Source organism: Phoenix dactylifera, chromosome 12 (genome assembly GCF_009389715.1).
Source record: "Phoenix dactylifera cultivar Barhee BC4 chromosome 12, palm_55x_up_171113_PBpolish2nd_filt_p, whole genome shotgun sequence".
In the NCBI taxonomy this organism is placed as follows: domain Eukaryota; kingdom Viridiplantae; phylum Streptophyta; class Magnoliopsida; order Arecales; family Arecaceae; genus Phoenix; species Phoenix dactylifera.
Window position 1 is genome coordinate 2,756,257 of NC_052403.1, and position 16,436 is coordinate 2,772,692.

The following is a 16,436-nucleotide window of genomic DNA, read 5'->3' on the forward strand; positions in this document are numbered from 1 at the left end:
CTAACATTTAATTGATTTCAATCAAGTTTGTTTTAACATTTAATTGATCTAAAAGTTCTAAAAAACTACTATTGAGAGCCTTTCAAGCTTGGTTTGATTATCTACCATTTGGCATCACTTTTTTTTAATTCCCAAATGAAAATAAAAATATTTTATTTCTAAATTTTTGTATATAAATATGTCTGGATGGTCAATTATTTTTTTAAAAAATAAACATAATGATGAGTTAGAAGTGACGATAGTAGTGGCAGAGACAATGAAAGCAATAATGGTGGTGATGATGGCAATAGCGGTGGGTGTGCTAGTGATGTAGTTATAGGAGCGCTGATAGTAGAGATAGTGATGGTAGAGTAGTGGTGGTGAAGAAGATAACAGTGACGATAATGATGGTGGTGGAAACAATTTTTGCAACTATAGTAGTGGCTACGGTGGTAGTATTAATAACAAAAGCAATAGTGGTAGCAATGATAGTGGAATTAGTGTTGATAGTGGTGTTAGTAAAAGATATAAGTTTCTTATTTTTCAAATAAAACTAAGAATTTGTTACTTTTATTTTTTTGATAGTGGTAACGATAACAATAGAGATGGTGTTGACAGCGGTGTTAGTAAAAGATACGAGTTGTTTATTTTTCAAGTGAAACTAAGATTTTCTTACTTTCATTCTTTTTAGAAAAAATAAAAATAATTTTTGAAACTAGAAAATAAAAATAGTAGTACTACACATATCCTTTTACCTTTATTTTTGTATTCCATTTTTAAAAATAATAATAAAAAAAGTGATGCTAAGTAGGCCATCACAAAATAAGTCATAGTGCTTATTATGTGTAGATGAAAAGCTCACTAGATCAAAAAAAATGCTGAAAATCAGCCGAACACGTGCATGGCAGGTTTAAAGTTTTGACAATCAAGCTTGAACCAACAAAACAAGCTCAAAACTAATTATACACTGTGCCCAAAATCAACACAACTTGAGCAATCTCGTCTCTCTCTAGAGAGAGACTACGTCATTTATAGAAAATAGGTTCTTGAATCAATGATTTAGTTGGTGTTTTTTTGGCAATCCTTTAAATTAATTAGATGTTAAAACAAACTTGAACCAAGATTACCTGAATCGAGCTTAATTCAAGCTTATATTGATTTTAGTTTGACCTAGAATTATCTAGCTGATCCACCGTGCTCCTACTCGGCTTGAATCGAAATTATGCTCGAAACAATAGGAAACAACTTAAGCTTCAATTTAGAGTTCAAGCTCGAAACTAATTCCGAATGAAGCTTGATGGACCCAAGCTCGATAAATCTCAGCTCTATTACACATCTACCAGGGCTTTGGTGGGGAAACGATCGTCTGTCCGTACAACGACAAGTAACGGTTTCGGATCTTATCGGTATCGGCACTCGCGAACACCACCCGCCAACGGATAACGGTTCCATTTTTTTTCGTGCGCCAACAACGAGAGCCACGTTTCCCAATTCTTTTCGAATCGATAAAAGGCTCCTTCGGATAGACGAATCCAAGCACGGAAATAGATAAGCTGTAGCTACTCGGTGAGGGAGGGAGAAAGGGAGGAGGTCGATATGGCGCGAGCTTCCCTCCATTTTTCGAAACCCTCGGTGGCTGCCTCCCTCGTCAAAAATGGCGGGAGCGGAGGGAACCATGGGAAATCTCGGGTCCTCATCTTGGGAGGAACCGGGAGGGTCGGTGGCTCCACCGCCACTGCTCTTTCCAAGCTCTGTCCCTCCTTCCAAATCCTTATCGCTGGAAGAAATAGGTCCCACTTTATCCTCCTCTCCTTCTTGATGATTTGATGGCATTCTTAGCTTTAAATCGCGAATATTAGAAATTTATTAGGAAATTTTGAAAAAATTTGGTACCTTGGTGTCTTTTCTGGGGAATCTTGTCATCTCTCTTCACTGCAGCAATCATTGGTCAACGTTATCGTTGTGGCTTAATTTGTGGCATTTAAATTTTGATGGCAAGAAACTTATGAATTTCGTAGTTTTCTGTCAAGAAATTCTGATGGCTCTCTTTCTCTTGCATTGCTCCTTTTCTTTTCTTGCTGTTCTTCTATATCTTCGCGCATTTCTTTTCTTTAATCCTTTTATGCCCTATAAAGGGACCCCAATCATATAGGTTATATTTGTTCTTCTCGTTTTATGGGGGATTCGGCTATTCTCCAAGTATGTGCTTAGATAATAATTTGGTTAGCATCATGCCAAATGCTTAACTTATTGATAATGATACTTGATATTGGAGGTTAATGGATACAGACATACAGAGCCAGCAAATTTATTTCAATCGAGAAACTAAATGAAGTTTCTGTATCAGAATATGACTCATCCTAGACGGCCTCTGAAACCTCGACCAAATTCTCAATGAAAAGTAGCTTGGATCTGCATGGATCTCTCCATGGTTTTACATATGAAGTATGGAAACCATCTTTCAAATTAATTGAATCAATACATGTGGAATTCCTTTTGCATCATTTCACTGCTCAAACATTAGATATTATTTTTCTTTTCTTTTCTTTTCTTTTCTCCATATATTGAGATTGGCATCTGTACACCTAGTTGTACCATGTTTCAGACTCAATTTCAATCCAAATTCGCCTACTTTTTTCTTCTTAAATTGTATTTGGACACCAATAACTGCTACCATTTAACATGCCAAATAAGATTTCTGCTTGCACAAACTAATTTTCTGCAGACTTCCCTTCGGTATGCTCACAACTATCTACTGATTTTTAATTAGCTAGGATTTTAAATGATAGATTGGCGGTTGGCTCCGATATGAACATATTGATTAGACATAAGCAAAAGAGAGAGAGAGAGAGAGAGAGAGAGAGAGAGAGAGAGAGAGAGAGAGCAGTCACATGTAAAGCTGATGAGATTTTCATATACATTAAAGCACTCTAGATATGTGTGACCTTCAATTTGTTTGTAATTTTCATTTTCTTTTTTTCTGACACGTTTATCAGATTTTATGATGTATATGTTACAATTTGTTAGGGAGAGAGGTGCCGAGCTAGTCTCTACACTTGGTGAAAATTTTGAGTTTGTTGAACTTAACATTAACAATGCAAAAATGATGGAAGCAGCTTTAGAAGGTGCGCAATTCATCTTAATGTTTAACCTTTTATAGAAAATTACCTCTGACAGCTTCATGTATACATGGAACTGAATACTTATTTGTATCTTCATATGTTATTTCTTTCTTGCATGTATTGAAATTTCTTTATTGATGACATTTGTGAATCTTATGATAGTTGTAACCTCATTATTTTTCACCTTCAGGTGTGGATCTAGTAGTTCATGCAGCTGGCCCTTTTCAGCGCAAAGAGAAGTGCACAGTCTTGGAAGCTGCAATCTCTACTAAGGTATGTCTTGACTTCTTTTTCTTAGATATCACAAATTTCATTTAGGATGAATTGTCCTCACACAAGTACTGTTTCTTGTTGAGCAGACAGCATATGTAGATGTTTGTGACGATACAGACTATGCAAGGAGAGCAAAATGTTTTCATCAAAAGGCAGTAGCTGCTGGCATTCCAGCTATAACAACTGGTGGAATTTATCCTGGAGTTAGCAATGGTGTCATATATGCATCCTACTTTTGTTATTGCCTAAAGATTATGCATCTCAAGATACTGTTTTTCGCTAGTACTTGAAATCTACTTCCTAGTATATTGAAAGAATGTCTTCCACTGGTTCCTCTTTGGGCCTTTGTTCATCTCATCTATCCACTTTGAACATAACTAATACTTCAAGCTGACTCTGAACATCTGGAGGTTGTAACTTTGAAATATACATATGTTTATTTGGCACAGTAGTCTTTGACTAGATTGAATGATAATTGAGTATTTTAGAAGGAAAAGACCTACCTCCTGCCAGTTGAAGGCATGTTAAATTGTTAATACGTGTTGCTGTCTGAAACTTCAAAAAAGAAAAAAAGGGTTCTGAAAAATAGAATTATATATATATTATTGTTAATGTGGTTAAAAAAAATCAAATTACAGAAAGTTATATGCCTGGAGTAATTTGCTTATTGACTTCCAGAAACAAGACTTAATGTAAAAGATGGGTAGGTATATCAAAATGAATCCTGAAATATTTATAGCAATATGGAGATTTTGAGAACTTTCGGCCTCAATCCGTTACCTAAGGTAACATAGCCATTTCAGAATTTCCCTGCACCAACAAACACCTGCTTTCTGAGCACTTCTTAAAGTGTTTTTTAGATGTCCGCTTCCTAACGCCCACACCTGCTCCCAGATCTGGCAACTAAGGTTAGCGCAGATGAATTTGAGCTTTCATAAGCCGAAATGGATGATTTTGAGAATATCTATGAGCTGCACTTAACAGAGTTCTGGAATTCTGACCGTGGCTCAATTATAACGCAACAAAAATGGTCAAATGAGCCAAAGGATCCTCTCAAATCATCTGGTTGGGCTTTAGTTTTGTATAAAAATAAATGCAACTATACTTTTTCGGAGTGTTATTTACTTATTTCACTTTAATATTAGATTTTTGGCTTGCCAATCAGATGAAAGTTTGATGGGTGTTTCGTTAGGTTTTTTCTAAGATTTCTTTATGTAACATCAAGTAAAATGTAGAATTTTTTTATTCCTCTACTCCTTTTATTCATCTACTATATTTTCAGTCCTGCAGGTGTTTTGGTGATGATTTAGACAAAATATCACATGCCAATTACAACCTAAATGTTTTGGGTTTTTTCGGGAACTTCATCCATAACTCTCTATTTTGGCTATTTCTTTTCTTTTCCTTTTGTTTTAATAATCAAGTTCATCTATGATTAAATAATTGAAATTGTATAACATATGATTTTACCAAAAAAAAACAACATATTTGATTATTGAGGGCCATGAGGGCCAGAAACCTGTGACTTGGCATGTGCACTTTTGGCAAGTTCTATAACCATCCATTCAGGCAAATCAACATGTATTTTGCCGGAAGCATTCCTAAGTTATGCTAATGAAAATACTTTTGCATATCATATTTTAAATTCTGTGTTCCTCCTCATCCGTATCATTCTATGAGATTTTGAACCTCTGGCAGCAGATGAAAAAGAAATTATTTTATAGTTTTCCACGTATGAAGCCCTTGGTCATGTTCGTTGATATCTAATGTTGCTAATTTTATACTATCTAGTACTTCATAATGTCGTTAATATATTATTTACTAATTTTTTGATGCCACTTGTTTACAGTTATGGCAGCTGAACTAGTGCGCTTTGCCCAAAGTGAAAATGCTGGCGAGCCGGAGAGGTTAAGGTTAGTCTTAAATACATGTGATGTGAAATGGAACAATCAGAACAAAAAAATTAACTCCTGGATAGTAAAACATATAGGAAAGAGGCAAAATAGTTCATTTTTGCTTTTAAAGAAAACCTCATGTATGTTCTATGAAGATTATTAACAAAAAACAATACTTATCTGAACCTTCTGTGCAAATTTATTATCACTTTAAGTTCTTAATTATTCTACAAAGAATGACTGACGTCACTGACTATTAACATGTTATATTTACAGACATTTAAAAATAAACATCTATATTATAAATGTCTGTAAATATAAAATTTACTAACATAAAATTAATTTCCTAAGCTCTCATGCAAAGTGTTCAATGCGACGAAGGTCAGAGTCTTAAATCACGTGCCTCTCAAATATGGTGTATGATGAAAATACATGTTTTGCTAGATTAATAAGACACACTTTAATGTCATAAAATATGGTACACCTCATCTAGATGACTGTTCTTATTAGTGAATTGATTACTTGCTCCCGGCCTATTCTTTTTTTTTTTTCAACATCAGGCGATTAAAGAATGATTCTTTTACCAGTTTTCTTACTTATGTCAATTAATGTACTTATTTAAGTACTAGTGAATAGGTAGACTTTCCTATGGAAGGTTAGCTATTGACCAGTTTCAGAGCTTCACTATAAAAATAAATGACTCTTTGAACTGTCTTCACTATTGCTCAACTCATGCATCACAGCCTTCATTAAGTATTTATCGTTTTTTAACAGAATGTCTTGTTCAGTAATCTAAATTACATAAGCTTAAAATTGCTGTACTTTGGTTAAATACATCAACTCACATGCTTTCTGAATTCACAAAACTGGATATATGATAATGATCACTTTATAATTAAACAATTTGAAATTCCTGCCTTGCTAATATGGGATCTTCAGATTCTTCTACTACACTGGAGGTTCTGGTGGTGCTGGTCCAACTATATTGGTTACAAGTTTTTTGCTGCTGGGGGAGGATGTTATTGCTTATAATAAAGGTCAGTTTGAAAGTACACTACAATATGTATGAGCTATAACCATGTGCCTCTTAAAGCAAAGCTTAACTGAGGCACTTGACTGTTTAATCAGGAGAAAAGATCAAATTAAAGCCATATAGTGGAGGGCTCAATATTGACTTTGGAAAAGGGATTGGGAAAAGAGACGTATACTTGTTGTAAGTTCGATGAAGATTCTTTCTTAAGGCAATTTTTATCGAGTAATTTGTCACAAATGTGTTAACCATTAATTTGCAAAGAAAAATACGTGGATTCTTCTACATGACACAATCCAACATATACATTTTACTATGTCTGCACCTTAAGATCATTTTTGGAGTCTGCATAAGCTTTGAACCCTGTAAATAATAGCTTCTTGACATCCTTTTGTTCTTTATCTCTTACTCATTTAATATTTCTTGATATATGTGCAAATGAGACACTTTGGAAGTTGGGTGAGTAAGTCTAGAAGTCTAAATTCCTTAAAAAAATTTTTGATCAATTGCAAATAGGATAGCAGCAGGTTTTTTAAATTCGTATAATGATGTTTGTATGTTCAGATAGTTACTGTTTTCATTCATGCTGGGGAATCTACCAAGGCATTTCACTCGTTACAACAAATCTTAGTCCGTCCTGGATCATTTGACATTTTCAGAAGTATCTTATGCTTGCTTATCTTGAGTTCATCTTGTAGATAAATTGTAATTCTTAGAAATTCATGCATCTTTTGCTGTTTGATGAAATATACATTTCAGTCACTACAACAAATCTTGGGTTGTTCTGGATCGTCCGACATTTTCAGAAGTATTTTTATGTCATGCTTGCTCATCTTTTGTTCATCTTGGAGATAAACAGTAATTCTTAGCAATTCATGCATCTTTGGCTGTTTGAAAAAATATATTTTCCAGACCTTTTCAGACACCCTTCATTTGCTGGATAATTATCCTGCAAAAAACCTTTCAAATATCTGCACAGACTTTTCTTGCACTTAATTTAATATAAGCATCAAAGACTGGGATATTGAATCCAAAACACAGCCACACATGGCTAGTAAGTCAAATGCAAAAACAATTCTCTATGAAAATTTGCATTTAGATCATTTTTATATTAATAAGCAAAATCTCTGGTTTCCATGTCGCATTTGTGCTCTAACTCTCTGACCTTCAGGCAACTTAAATCTATGTGAAGCAGAATAACTTTAGTTTTGATTTGATGATGCCCTCATTAAATGCCAATTTTGCTATTACTTCTGCCCTATCAAGTGTCATGCTTAGCACTGAAGAGTTGGTTCTTTTCAACTCAACTTTACTTGAGAAAATTTTTCAGGAACTTGCCTGAAGTCAGAAGCGCTCATGAGATTTTAGGCGTTCCAACTGTCAGTGCTCGATTTGGCACATCCCCATTTTTCTGGAACTGGGGAATGGAAGCTATTGCAAATTTCGTTCCTGCTGTACGCTCGTGCATTCTCAACTATTATCATGTCATTGTTTTATGTGAAAGATCTTTAAATTAAAAAATTATATAACGGATGTCTTCCACATAGTGCCAATTCTAACTGTCAGGTTTAAATGAGCAAAAGCAACCCATTATTAATATAACTCATAAATATAAATATTTGCTACTTTCACTTGGTCTCAACTAAAAGAAATACATTGTATTTACGATAGAGCAACAGCATTCTCTGTGATGAGTATATGTAGCTAATATAATTGCTTTCTGCAGGATATTCTGCGAGATAAAAGTAAAGTTCAAACCTTAGCTCAACTCTTTGACCCTTTCGTGCGAGCCATTGATGGCATTGCAGGACAGCGCGTATCCATAAGGGTTAGTAGTTACAGAAAGTACATGATCTTTTAGCAGGGAGTGTGAATGTGTTTTGTTACTGGGTGGATGTTCAGTGTGCTCCTTTTGTGCTAGCATTGTACAGATGCTATCAAAATTGATCTATATTGTGCAGGTAGACTTGGAGTGCTCAAATGGACAGTGTACTCTTGGTTTATTCACACACAAAAACCTTTCAGTGTAAGTTTCAGTATCTGCAACCACTCTTGCATCCTACGTGTGGTATCCAGATTTCCCTATATAGTGATTTTAGAGCTCGTGTATATATATATATATATTTTTTTCTCCATGATATATTTTGTATGACAGATAATTTATAGATATATTAGTTTCACAATTTTCCAAGATAAATGGTAAAACCAAGCAAATAATTTCGAGTCTGGATAACCTATCATATAATAATGCAGTGCTTTTACCCAAAGATAATCATCAATAATGCATTCTTAACCCCTCTTGCACGAGCATATGTCTGCAACTTACATTTCCTGCTTTCTCTCTAGCATCTGATAATGCATCACCTACCAAAACATTGCATCTTTGACTAATATTAAAGATGAGTTTATGCAAACATTTGGATTTGTTAAGATTTTTTTTTTTTGGTGTGTGTGTGTGTGTGGGCGAGAGAGAGAGAGAGAGAGAGAGAGAGAGTCAAGGACTCGTATGTAATAATTAAGAACTCATGGATTTATTGAAATATTCTATTTTATATATGACCAAATGCAGAAGTCCCTTGGGTTACAGGGATCACTTCAGATTGCCTTTATATTACTGACTGCACTCTAGCTTGCTTTAAGAAGCTTGGTCCTGTATCACTGCTGAAATGTTTTGCCTTCTTATCTTGATAATGAGAACAAGCTGTGCTGTTAATCTCTGTATCGGTTCTTTCCACTTCATCATTCCTCGTCCTTACTTGATTTGCACATGCATGCGACAAAAGTTATCGATATTTGTTTTTGGTTAGGCAATTTCCTGGGCAGATTCATGTAACCCTAGGCCGGATGGTAGTGTCCAGCTCATAAGAATATTTAGTTTTAACATATATATCAATTAATGTACAGTTAAAGAGCTTAGTCATTCTTCTACTGACTCAAAGTTTGTGGTAAGCAATGAATTTTGTTTAATGATATCCATAAACTTTTAAATTTAATATCAGAATCAGCCGTCACTGTACTAACCAATGGTGAATGATTCTATCAGATCAGTGGGATATGCAACAGCTGCATTTGTCCTATCAGTTCTTGAAGGTAGCACACAGCATGGAGTCTGGTTTCCAGAGGAGGTACTTTACAAAATGAAACACAAAATGAAATAATTACATAAGACTACCATTTGAAAGCTGAAACTTTCAGTTTTCACTCTTTAAATCTATGAAATGCAGCCAGAGGGTATTGCAATTGAAGCAAGAAAAATCCTCCTTGAACGTGCAGCCCACGGAACAATAAATTTCGTAATGAATAAGTGAAGTCCCCTCATCCATTCAGTCCTTAATCAAATTATGATCCCCATGATAGAAATCAGTTGACAATTGATAGTTTTTCATCAGCAGGCCTCCATGGATGGTGGAAACCGATCCAAAGGAGATTGGATTGGGAATTTATATGTGAAAATGCTGAAATGAAGACTTCAGCACAATTGGGTTTCTCAGTGAGTTAATGCTTAAGTCGCCAATTGGCATTCATTCTTCAAAATTTGGATGACACAGGATTTGGGAGCAAAGAAGCTGCTTTATGTACCATACGTTCTAATAAAATTAAAAATTTTAAGCATGTGTCAGTAACTCATAAACCTCCCGTTTGTGAACACATTGCTGTTATGTAATTATTATTATTATGCATGAAAGTGTTTATTTACCTAGACTGGATGATCAAATCACTAAATCTACAATAGCCAAATTATTCATACTTATGATGAAGTATTTCCACCTTAATCTGAGCAAGTAAGTTTCTTCTTGGCAGGCGAGTGTAGCAGGTGCAACGTGGAAAAAAACCAGATGGAATCAGACTTAGATGGGTATTATTCCCAATTAATGTCATATTTATTGAAAATATTAGCATGAATAAAATGAGGGTTTGTTTGCAATTAACAGGAAAAAAGCATCAATTTTGAATTCCTTTTTCTTTTTTTCTTTCTTTTTTTTTTCTGTCAGAACTTTGAATTTCAACACTAAGATGCTTTCATATAATTCAGAATTTCAGAGTTTATGTGGTTGTACATGAGTATCCTCTTGAGAATGTGGGTTATATAATGGCTGCTGGAAGATCTGTGCATGGTCAATAATTTATTAGGATTCTGCAATGAACTTGCTGGCACCCATCATATCTACCAGGTAGAGAGATCATGTCTGAATGTGCACCAAATTGTAAGTCTGATAACCTATATTTGTGCAGAGTATTATATGCATCATGGGCTTGCAACTCAAATGAATTAAAAAACTATTCGACTCTTCTTATGTCAATAAAGTCTCTTACGACTGTAAATGTATAGAAAATAATGGTCCAAACAAATATGAACAAAATTTCACTAACATGCGCTACAAGCAGATACTTTATATGTCACAGCTCTCACAAGCTCACTACAAATTGAAATAATAACATGCATGACATAAAACTCCTTCCAATCGCATGGTACCTCCAATAAGAGAGGATTCTTTGTCAAGGTTGGCCAAGAAGTGACGGTCTGTAGAGAGCATGGCTCTGTGCCATCTCAATTCGGTCACGAGGATCATGCATGGTCTCATCTCTTAATGCCTGAAGAATTGCCTGTGTTGAAAGTTCCCTGCACATCCAAGCAAACATGCCGAAATAAACAGAGAGAGGTGGTTCAATCTAGCATATTAAGTATTAAAACATATTTCAAGCATGTCAAGGAATTTCCTTGTGTATCATAACAGATAAATATGCATACAGATTATCTCAATAAAAATCATACAAAAAGAAATATATCTTCACCTTTTAATCAATATCTTGTAAAGTGTTTTCAGGATGGGGCACAGCTCAACAGGAGCAACAGACTTGTTCTCTTCAGGATGTAGCACACTTAAGCTGGATTGACTTAGGAGTTCGTAAAACGCATCAACAGCAGAAACACCCTGAAAAGATCAAAATATAGATATTTAGCAAGGTATATGCTTTCTGCAAGAAACCACCAACCACAACAAGGTCCATGAAATCTAATAATCTAAATCATAAGTTTTGCATACATATAATATATGCAGTAAGGTCCCAGTTTTTATGTTATACCGCTTAAGAGAAAGCACAGAGCACAAAAATCAAGAAGCACACCTGAATGGTCCCTTTTCCTTTGATGCTATCACCCATGTCCAGACTTAGTTCACCCTTGGCTAACATCTGTCCATACCAAGCATTGCGACCTTTCAACAAGGTTACATAAGTGTCCGCAAGCAACGGACCAGCAAGTTTTGCTGGTTCTTCTGCCAATAGGTGAGTGATGAATATCATTTCAGATGTGCAGTGTGCAAAATATACTGATTTGCTTGTTGCACTCTCGTTGGTTAGAGCCGCTACCATCCCTGGTGAAGAAAAGCTGATAAGTAAAGAACTGACTCAAAAGGAGGAAAAAAAACATGAGAGCAAGGCAAACAATTCTACTTCCAAGAATGCAACAGCTAATAGCTTCTCACAAAAATGAACCACCACTTCTTGATAAAGGTAATAAATTTGACAATGAAAAAATAAAGAAGATAGAAACCAAAGGAATATGCTTACACCCCTACATGAAGCATTAAGGCATTGTAACTATGAAACAGAAAGAAATTCCATATGCTCAAAATTTTCTTTCCACAAATTACCAGATATAGTATATAATCAAACCCTGATACATTAAACATAAGACTTCAGGAGCTTGGCAATGCTACAACTTGTTTTATTCAGCGGACTCAAGCAGATATCCCATGTAGCATGGATCTCATTCAGAGAAACAGAATTATAGATAACCTACAACCTGATTAATTGTGGATCAAACCCCAATAGAACTATTTAGAAAAAAATAAATCAGACAGAGCAAAACATCATCTAACAGTCCAACCACTACACGCAACTTACCATAATGCAATCAACAAAACCATGCCACTGTAGCATCATACGTTTTAACTCAGCAAAGTACCACCTACTAAATATATGACAAACTAGCAGGACTTACATGATGGAACATATGATCAAGTACATACATAGGTTGAGAACCAAGATTTGATCAACATATTGAACTACTGGTAGTTGATTTGTTATCTGTAGAACTTCCACTTCAAATACGTTTTGCAGAGGTTGAGCAGACAAAAGTCCAATCCAACAGCCATGAAAGATAAGATTAGAGAATTTTAATCATAATGAACATGCCATATTTCATATATTTTCACCTGTATTCTGTGACAAATGCTAGATTTAGAGTTCAGGTCCTATTTTTGGTAAGAATTGTTAACGAAGTGTGACTTCAATACCAACTCCTTTCTTTTACAGTACAATATGTCCTTGTCAAAAAACTATTTTAGATATCAACCAGTAGAAACAACTGTAACTATTCCTGGCAAGACATCAGGAATTTCCCTGAATTATTGAAGATACATTCTATTTTATGGCTGTCGACTGCTAGAGAGAAGCATTGCCAACTGTAAGTATTAATAATGACATTATATATAACTAACAATCTACTCAGAGTCACCCTTGATAACTGCATTGAGTAGAAGTAGATGAAGTTAATTTTCCATATTTTGCATCTAATTTCAATATTTTAACTTAATGACATTGCATTTTACTCTGAGACTAGCTCTTCAAGTCTCGACAATGTCCAGGTCAACTATCTTAAACCATTTATTGTATAATATCATAAAAGTAGCCTAAAAAGCATACACAGTGCACATGAGATAAATTCACGCCATCAAGGGCTTAGAAGTTTATGCAATCTACAACAAGATAATGGCAGAAGATGAAATATAACAATGCAAAAATGTTATGCATATATTTTGAATACAAAATCAGAGCCAGATATATTATTAAATGGAAATTATAATCATGATGTTAATTGTATATCATAGGGTAATCAAAATATCGATTTACCTAAAAACAGCTTAATTGATTTCATGTTAATCAAAGTTACAGCACGTCAATGCCTGATATTGTAAGATATTCAGTGGACAAAATATTTCGAGTTATGAGATATTATGGTAGAGGTTTCCTTTGACTTCAGAATCCAGATAATGTTCAGGTATCTCTCATAAAAAAGGTGTGCAAGTGATTTGTATGACAAGGAACCAGAATGATGTGAAGATGTGAGGCCCTGAACTATTCCATAATCACATAATGAAATATGGAAATCTCGATTTGTTGATTTATATAAAATTTTCTACACGAGAGTGGTAATAATATTCTCTGAAAAATCGAAAAATGTTCAAATAATTCTTGAATTTTTCCTTACCAGATGATTCCTCAAATTATTTTGGCAAACAAACTAATCAAGGATATTCGATTATTGATAATTTATGCATGAATTTTATGATTTATTCACAAAACTATTCGTAGCTAATAAAAGGCACCATTATGAATTAAAAATTAGCAATGCTAATGGTTGTTACTTGTTGGTTTATTTTTGTTTTTGTTTATTGCTCTTACCTCTCCTATTCTTGCTTTAATGCGAATAAGTGAATAAATATTTCATTATCTCACATTCTTTTATTTTTAATATTTTTTATTTTTAACTATTTGAATCCTTTCTGAACTTGCGGCAAATTTTCTGGATATTTTACTGAATTTCAAATGTTTTACCTCGAGCCAAATATTTCCCTAATGCTGAACTTGTGACTGTATTGATGAGATGCTCACAGAAATAAATCAATGTCCGAATTACAGTGCTGAAGTTTTGAAATGCTACTGCTATTCATCTCTTTACTACAGAAATAGCAAGGTTAAAAAATCCATTACCAGCACCAATGGCGTACACATTCTTCAGTCCTCCCATAACCTCGTGTGTGATGAGATCACTGTTGTCCCACACAATGAAATGTGGCTGCCTCAAAAACTTAGCGAGGGGTTTCCTCCACTTATCAGCTCCACATATTCGAGCATTAGCATATTCCTTGTTATAAATCTCTGAAGCGATATTTGGGCCTCCAAGATACAGAATGTTCTCAATTGGAACCCCAGCTGCAACGCAGATTTTTATGCTTAGTCGAAACATCCAACACATTATCCAACAATATAACAGTATGTAGAAGATAATACTAATAATACTAAAAAATGGAATAATAATATTAATAATAATAAAAACCTTTTTTTTTAAAAAAAAAGGAGGATTTGAAGTTTGTTGAGATTGAAACACACACCCACACAGAAACACTCAAATAAAACAGAAAAAGAAGCTTTTATAAATATCATGAAGTGAAACATATTCCATTAGTAGTCTCATTTTCCCAAAAAAATGAAATAGCAGTATTGAAGGGAAACAAAATACTAACAGCCAGCAGTTTCTTCAATCGAGCAGTAGTATAATTGTATCTGATACGATCACTGAGCTTGTAATTAACTGACATAGATAAATGCTTAAGGAGAAAACCTTACTTGTATGGCTAATCATTTGTGTAGGAGTTATTATATGCGGAACCGGATCCAGAGCTGCCTCTATACCCTTTGCCAAAGATATTACAATTGGATCCCTTGTCCTCTCCTTCCAATACCTACCAATCTCCTCAAACACCTCCCGTGTCTCCGTCGATGGTAAACCATTCACCACGATGTCGGCATCCCAGACTGCCTCCTGCAAATTCGTCACAACCTTCAGCGGACAAAGCGGCGTGTCAATCATGTTCAAGCAGAAGCCATCCCTGAGGATCTCATCTGCATACAGTGTGCGATCCCCCAGCCTCCCCTCAACATATTTCAAGTAAGCACATCGCCGGATCAAACGCCTCAAGACATCCTCCCTCGAATTGATCACCTCAAAGAGATGCTCTGCAGCAAACCTATCAACAGGTCTCCCAGGCCTTCTCCATATTCTTAAATGGACCTTATCGCGGCAGTGGCCATAGGCATCCTGCAGCAGGGAAACAAAGACACTGCCCCAAGCACCAGCACCAATGCCAACAATCTTTAGCGGATCGCCTTCTGATTTGCCGAGCAGCCGACGGAGCTCATCGAGTTTCTCCTCCGCACCATTGGAGTAGTGAACAGACCCATTGGGGTGAGGAGAACTGTGGACTCCTACCACACTTCCGACCATCTTTCTTCAAGCAATAACAGTTAACACAACACGAGCTTTCACAACTCTGAGACGAATGATTACTAAAAACAGATTCAATAACAAAAAACAGACTATTTTCAGCTCTTTTAAATGCTTCCCACAAGATAAACCTTTCTTTTCCTTTATTTCCTTTAACTCTCTATCTATCTATCTATCTATCTATCTATCTTCCCAAATATAAACACAAAATTTATCATTGGAAATCAAGGAATCCACCGCTTATTTGTAATAGAATCAAAATTAAAGCCACATAAGAATTCGAAAACTTCCACAGAACGGCGGCCAATTCGATCCCTGCCAGTGGAACAATTCAAACCAACAATCTTCAAAAAAGGCGTTCTCACGTGGATTTTTCCACTCAGACACTCAAATCTTTCTTTCTCTCCATCAAAATTCCTACCAGAACGAACGTGGAAAACGCCCGCGGCGATTCATTGACACACAATTTTGGTGCCGACGTGGGGGATTTGGTCATTAACCACAACTAACGCGAAGCACCGCCCTTCTCTTTGGCTTCCGTGTCGGGGACGCCAAGATCCGTCGCTTCTCTGTCGGTCGGACCGCTCTCTCCCTCTCTCTCCACGGAGCGCTGGAAAGCGAAGGATCTAATAGGGATTTTGATGGGCGTAACGGGGTTTCGGGTTCTCAGCCTCTCAGGTCATTTTCCGTGTCAAGTAACTCACGTTGAATTCGTTGGGGGCATTAAAATTTTGTGATGGTGTCACCTTCTCCGTGTGAAACCGGTCCCCCTTGAGCAAGTTCCAAACTCCACCGTCCAACATTTATCCAATCGGATCGGATGGAACATGCGGATTTGAGTACGATCTTTTGTGATACTAATACTGGTATCGGTGACATACTGACTCTCTGTACGCCAAAAAAATTCCGTACCATACTATACTGATACTTTGCTAGTATGGCACTAATACGGAATTCGATACCGGTACAACAAATCTTGTCTAAAACTCAAAATCTCTTTTTCGAGTAGTTAGTTGAAAAAGTACTGCTCGATTTGAGTTACCTTCGGAATCGGCGGCGTAATGTTC

At 35.7% G+C, this 16,436-nt stretch overlaps 2 protein-coding genes across 7 annotated transcripts; one reads left to right on the plus strand and one right to left on the minus strand.

Moving 5' to 3' along the window:
• Positions 1-1,499: 1,499 nt before the first annotated feature.
• On the plus strand, positions 1,500-10,239 carry LOC103705067. Of its 6 annotated transcripts, XM_008788664.4 has the most exons (14): positions 1,500-1,769; positions 3,007-3,104; positions 3,292-3,374; positions 3,461-3,587; positions 5,224-5,287; positions 6,209-6,306; positions 6,398-6,482; positions 7,630-7,753; positions 8,026-8,127; positions 8,261-8,325; positions 9,343-9,424; positions 9,524-9,603; positions 9,689-9,789; positions 10,101-10,239. In XM_008788664.4, the coding sequence occupies exons 1-13, from the start codon at positions 1,576-1,578 to the stop codon at positions 9,747-9,749; spliced, it is 1,263 nt and encodes a 420-aa protein (XP_008786886.2). In that variant the 5' UTR covers positions 1,500-1,575; the 3' UTR covers positions 9,750-9,789; positions 10,101-10,239. The 6 variants fall into 6 exon arrangements, 4 of the variants coding, with proteins under 4 accessions (XP_008786886.2, XP_008786887.2, XP_038988222.1 ...); XR_003385272.2 differs by lacking the exon at positions 10,101-10,239 and having other exon boundaries at positions 9,348-9,424; positions 9,689-10,072; XR_003385273.2 differs by lacking the exon at positions 10,101-10,239 and having other exon boundaries at positions 9,348-9,424; positions 9,692-9,731.
• A 324-nt stretch (positions 10,240-10,563) lies between these two features.
• Positions 10,564-15,998, minus strand: LOC103705066 (probable glycerol-3-phosphate dehydrogenase [NAD(+)] 1, cytosolic). The gene is made up of 5 exons (XM_008788663.4): positions 14,712-15,998; positions 14,076-14,297; positions 11,427-11,674; positions 11,094-11,233; positions 10,564-10,920 (listed from the first exon to the last, which is right to left on the minus strand). Exons 1-5 carry the CDS (start codon positions 15,367-15,369, stop codon positions 10,797-10,799), a joined length of 1,392 nt encoding a protein of 463 aa, XP_008786885.2. The 5' UTR covers positions 15,370-15,998; the 3' UTR covers positions 10,564-10,796.
• Between the last annotated feature and the right edge of the window lie 438 nt (positions 15,999-16,436).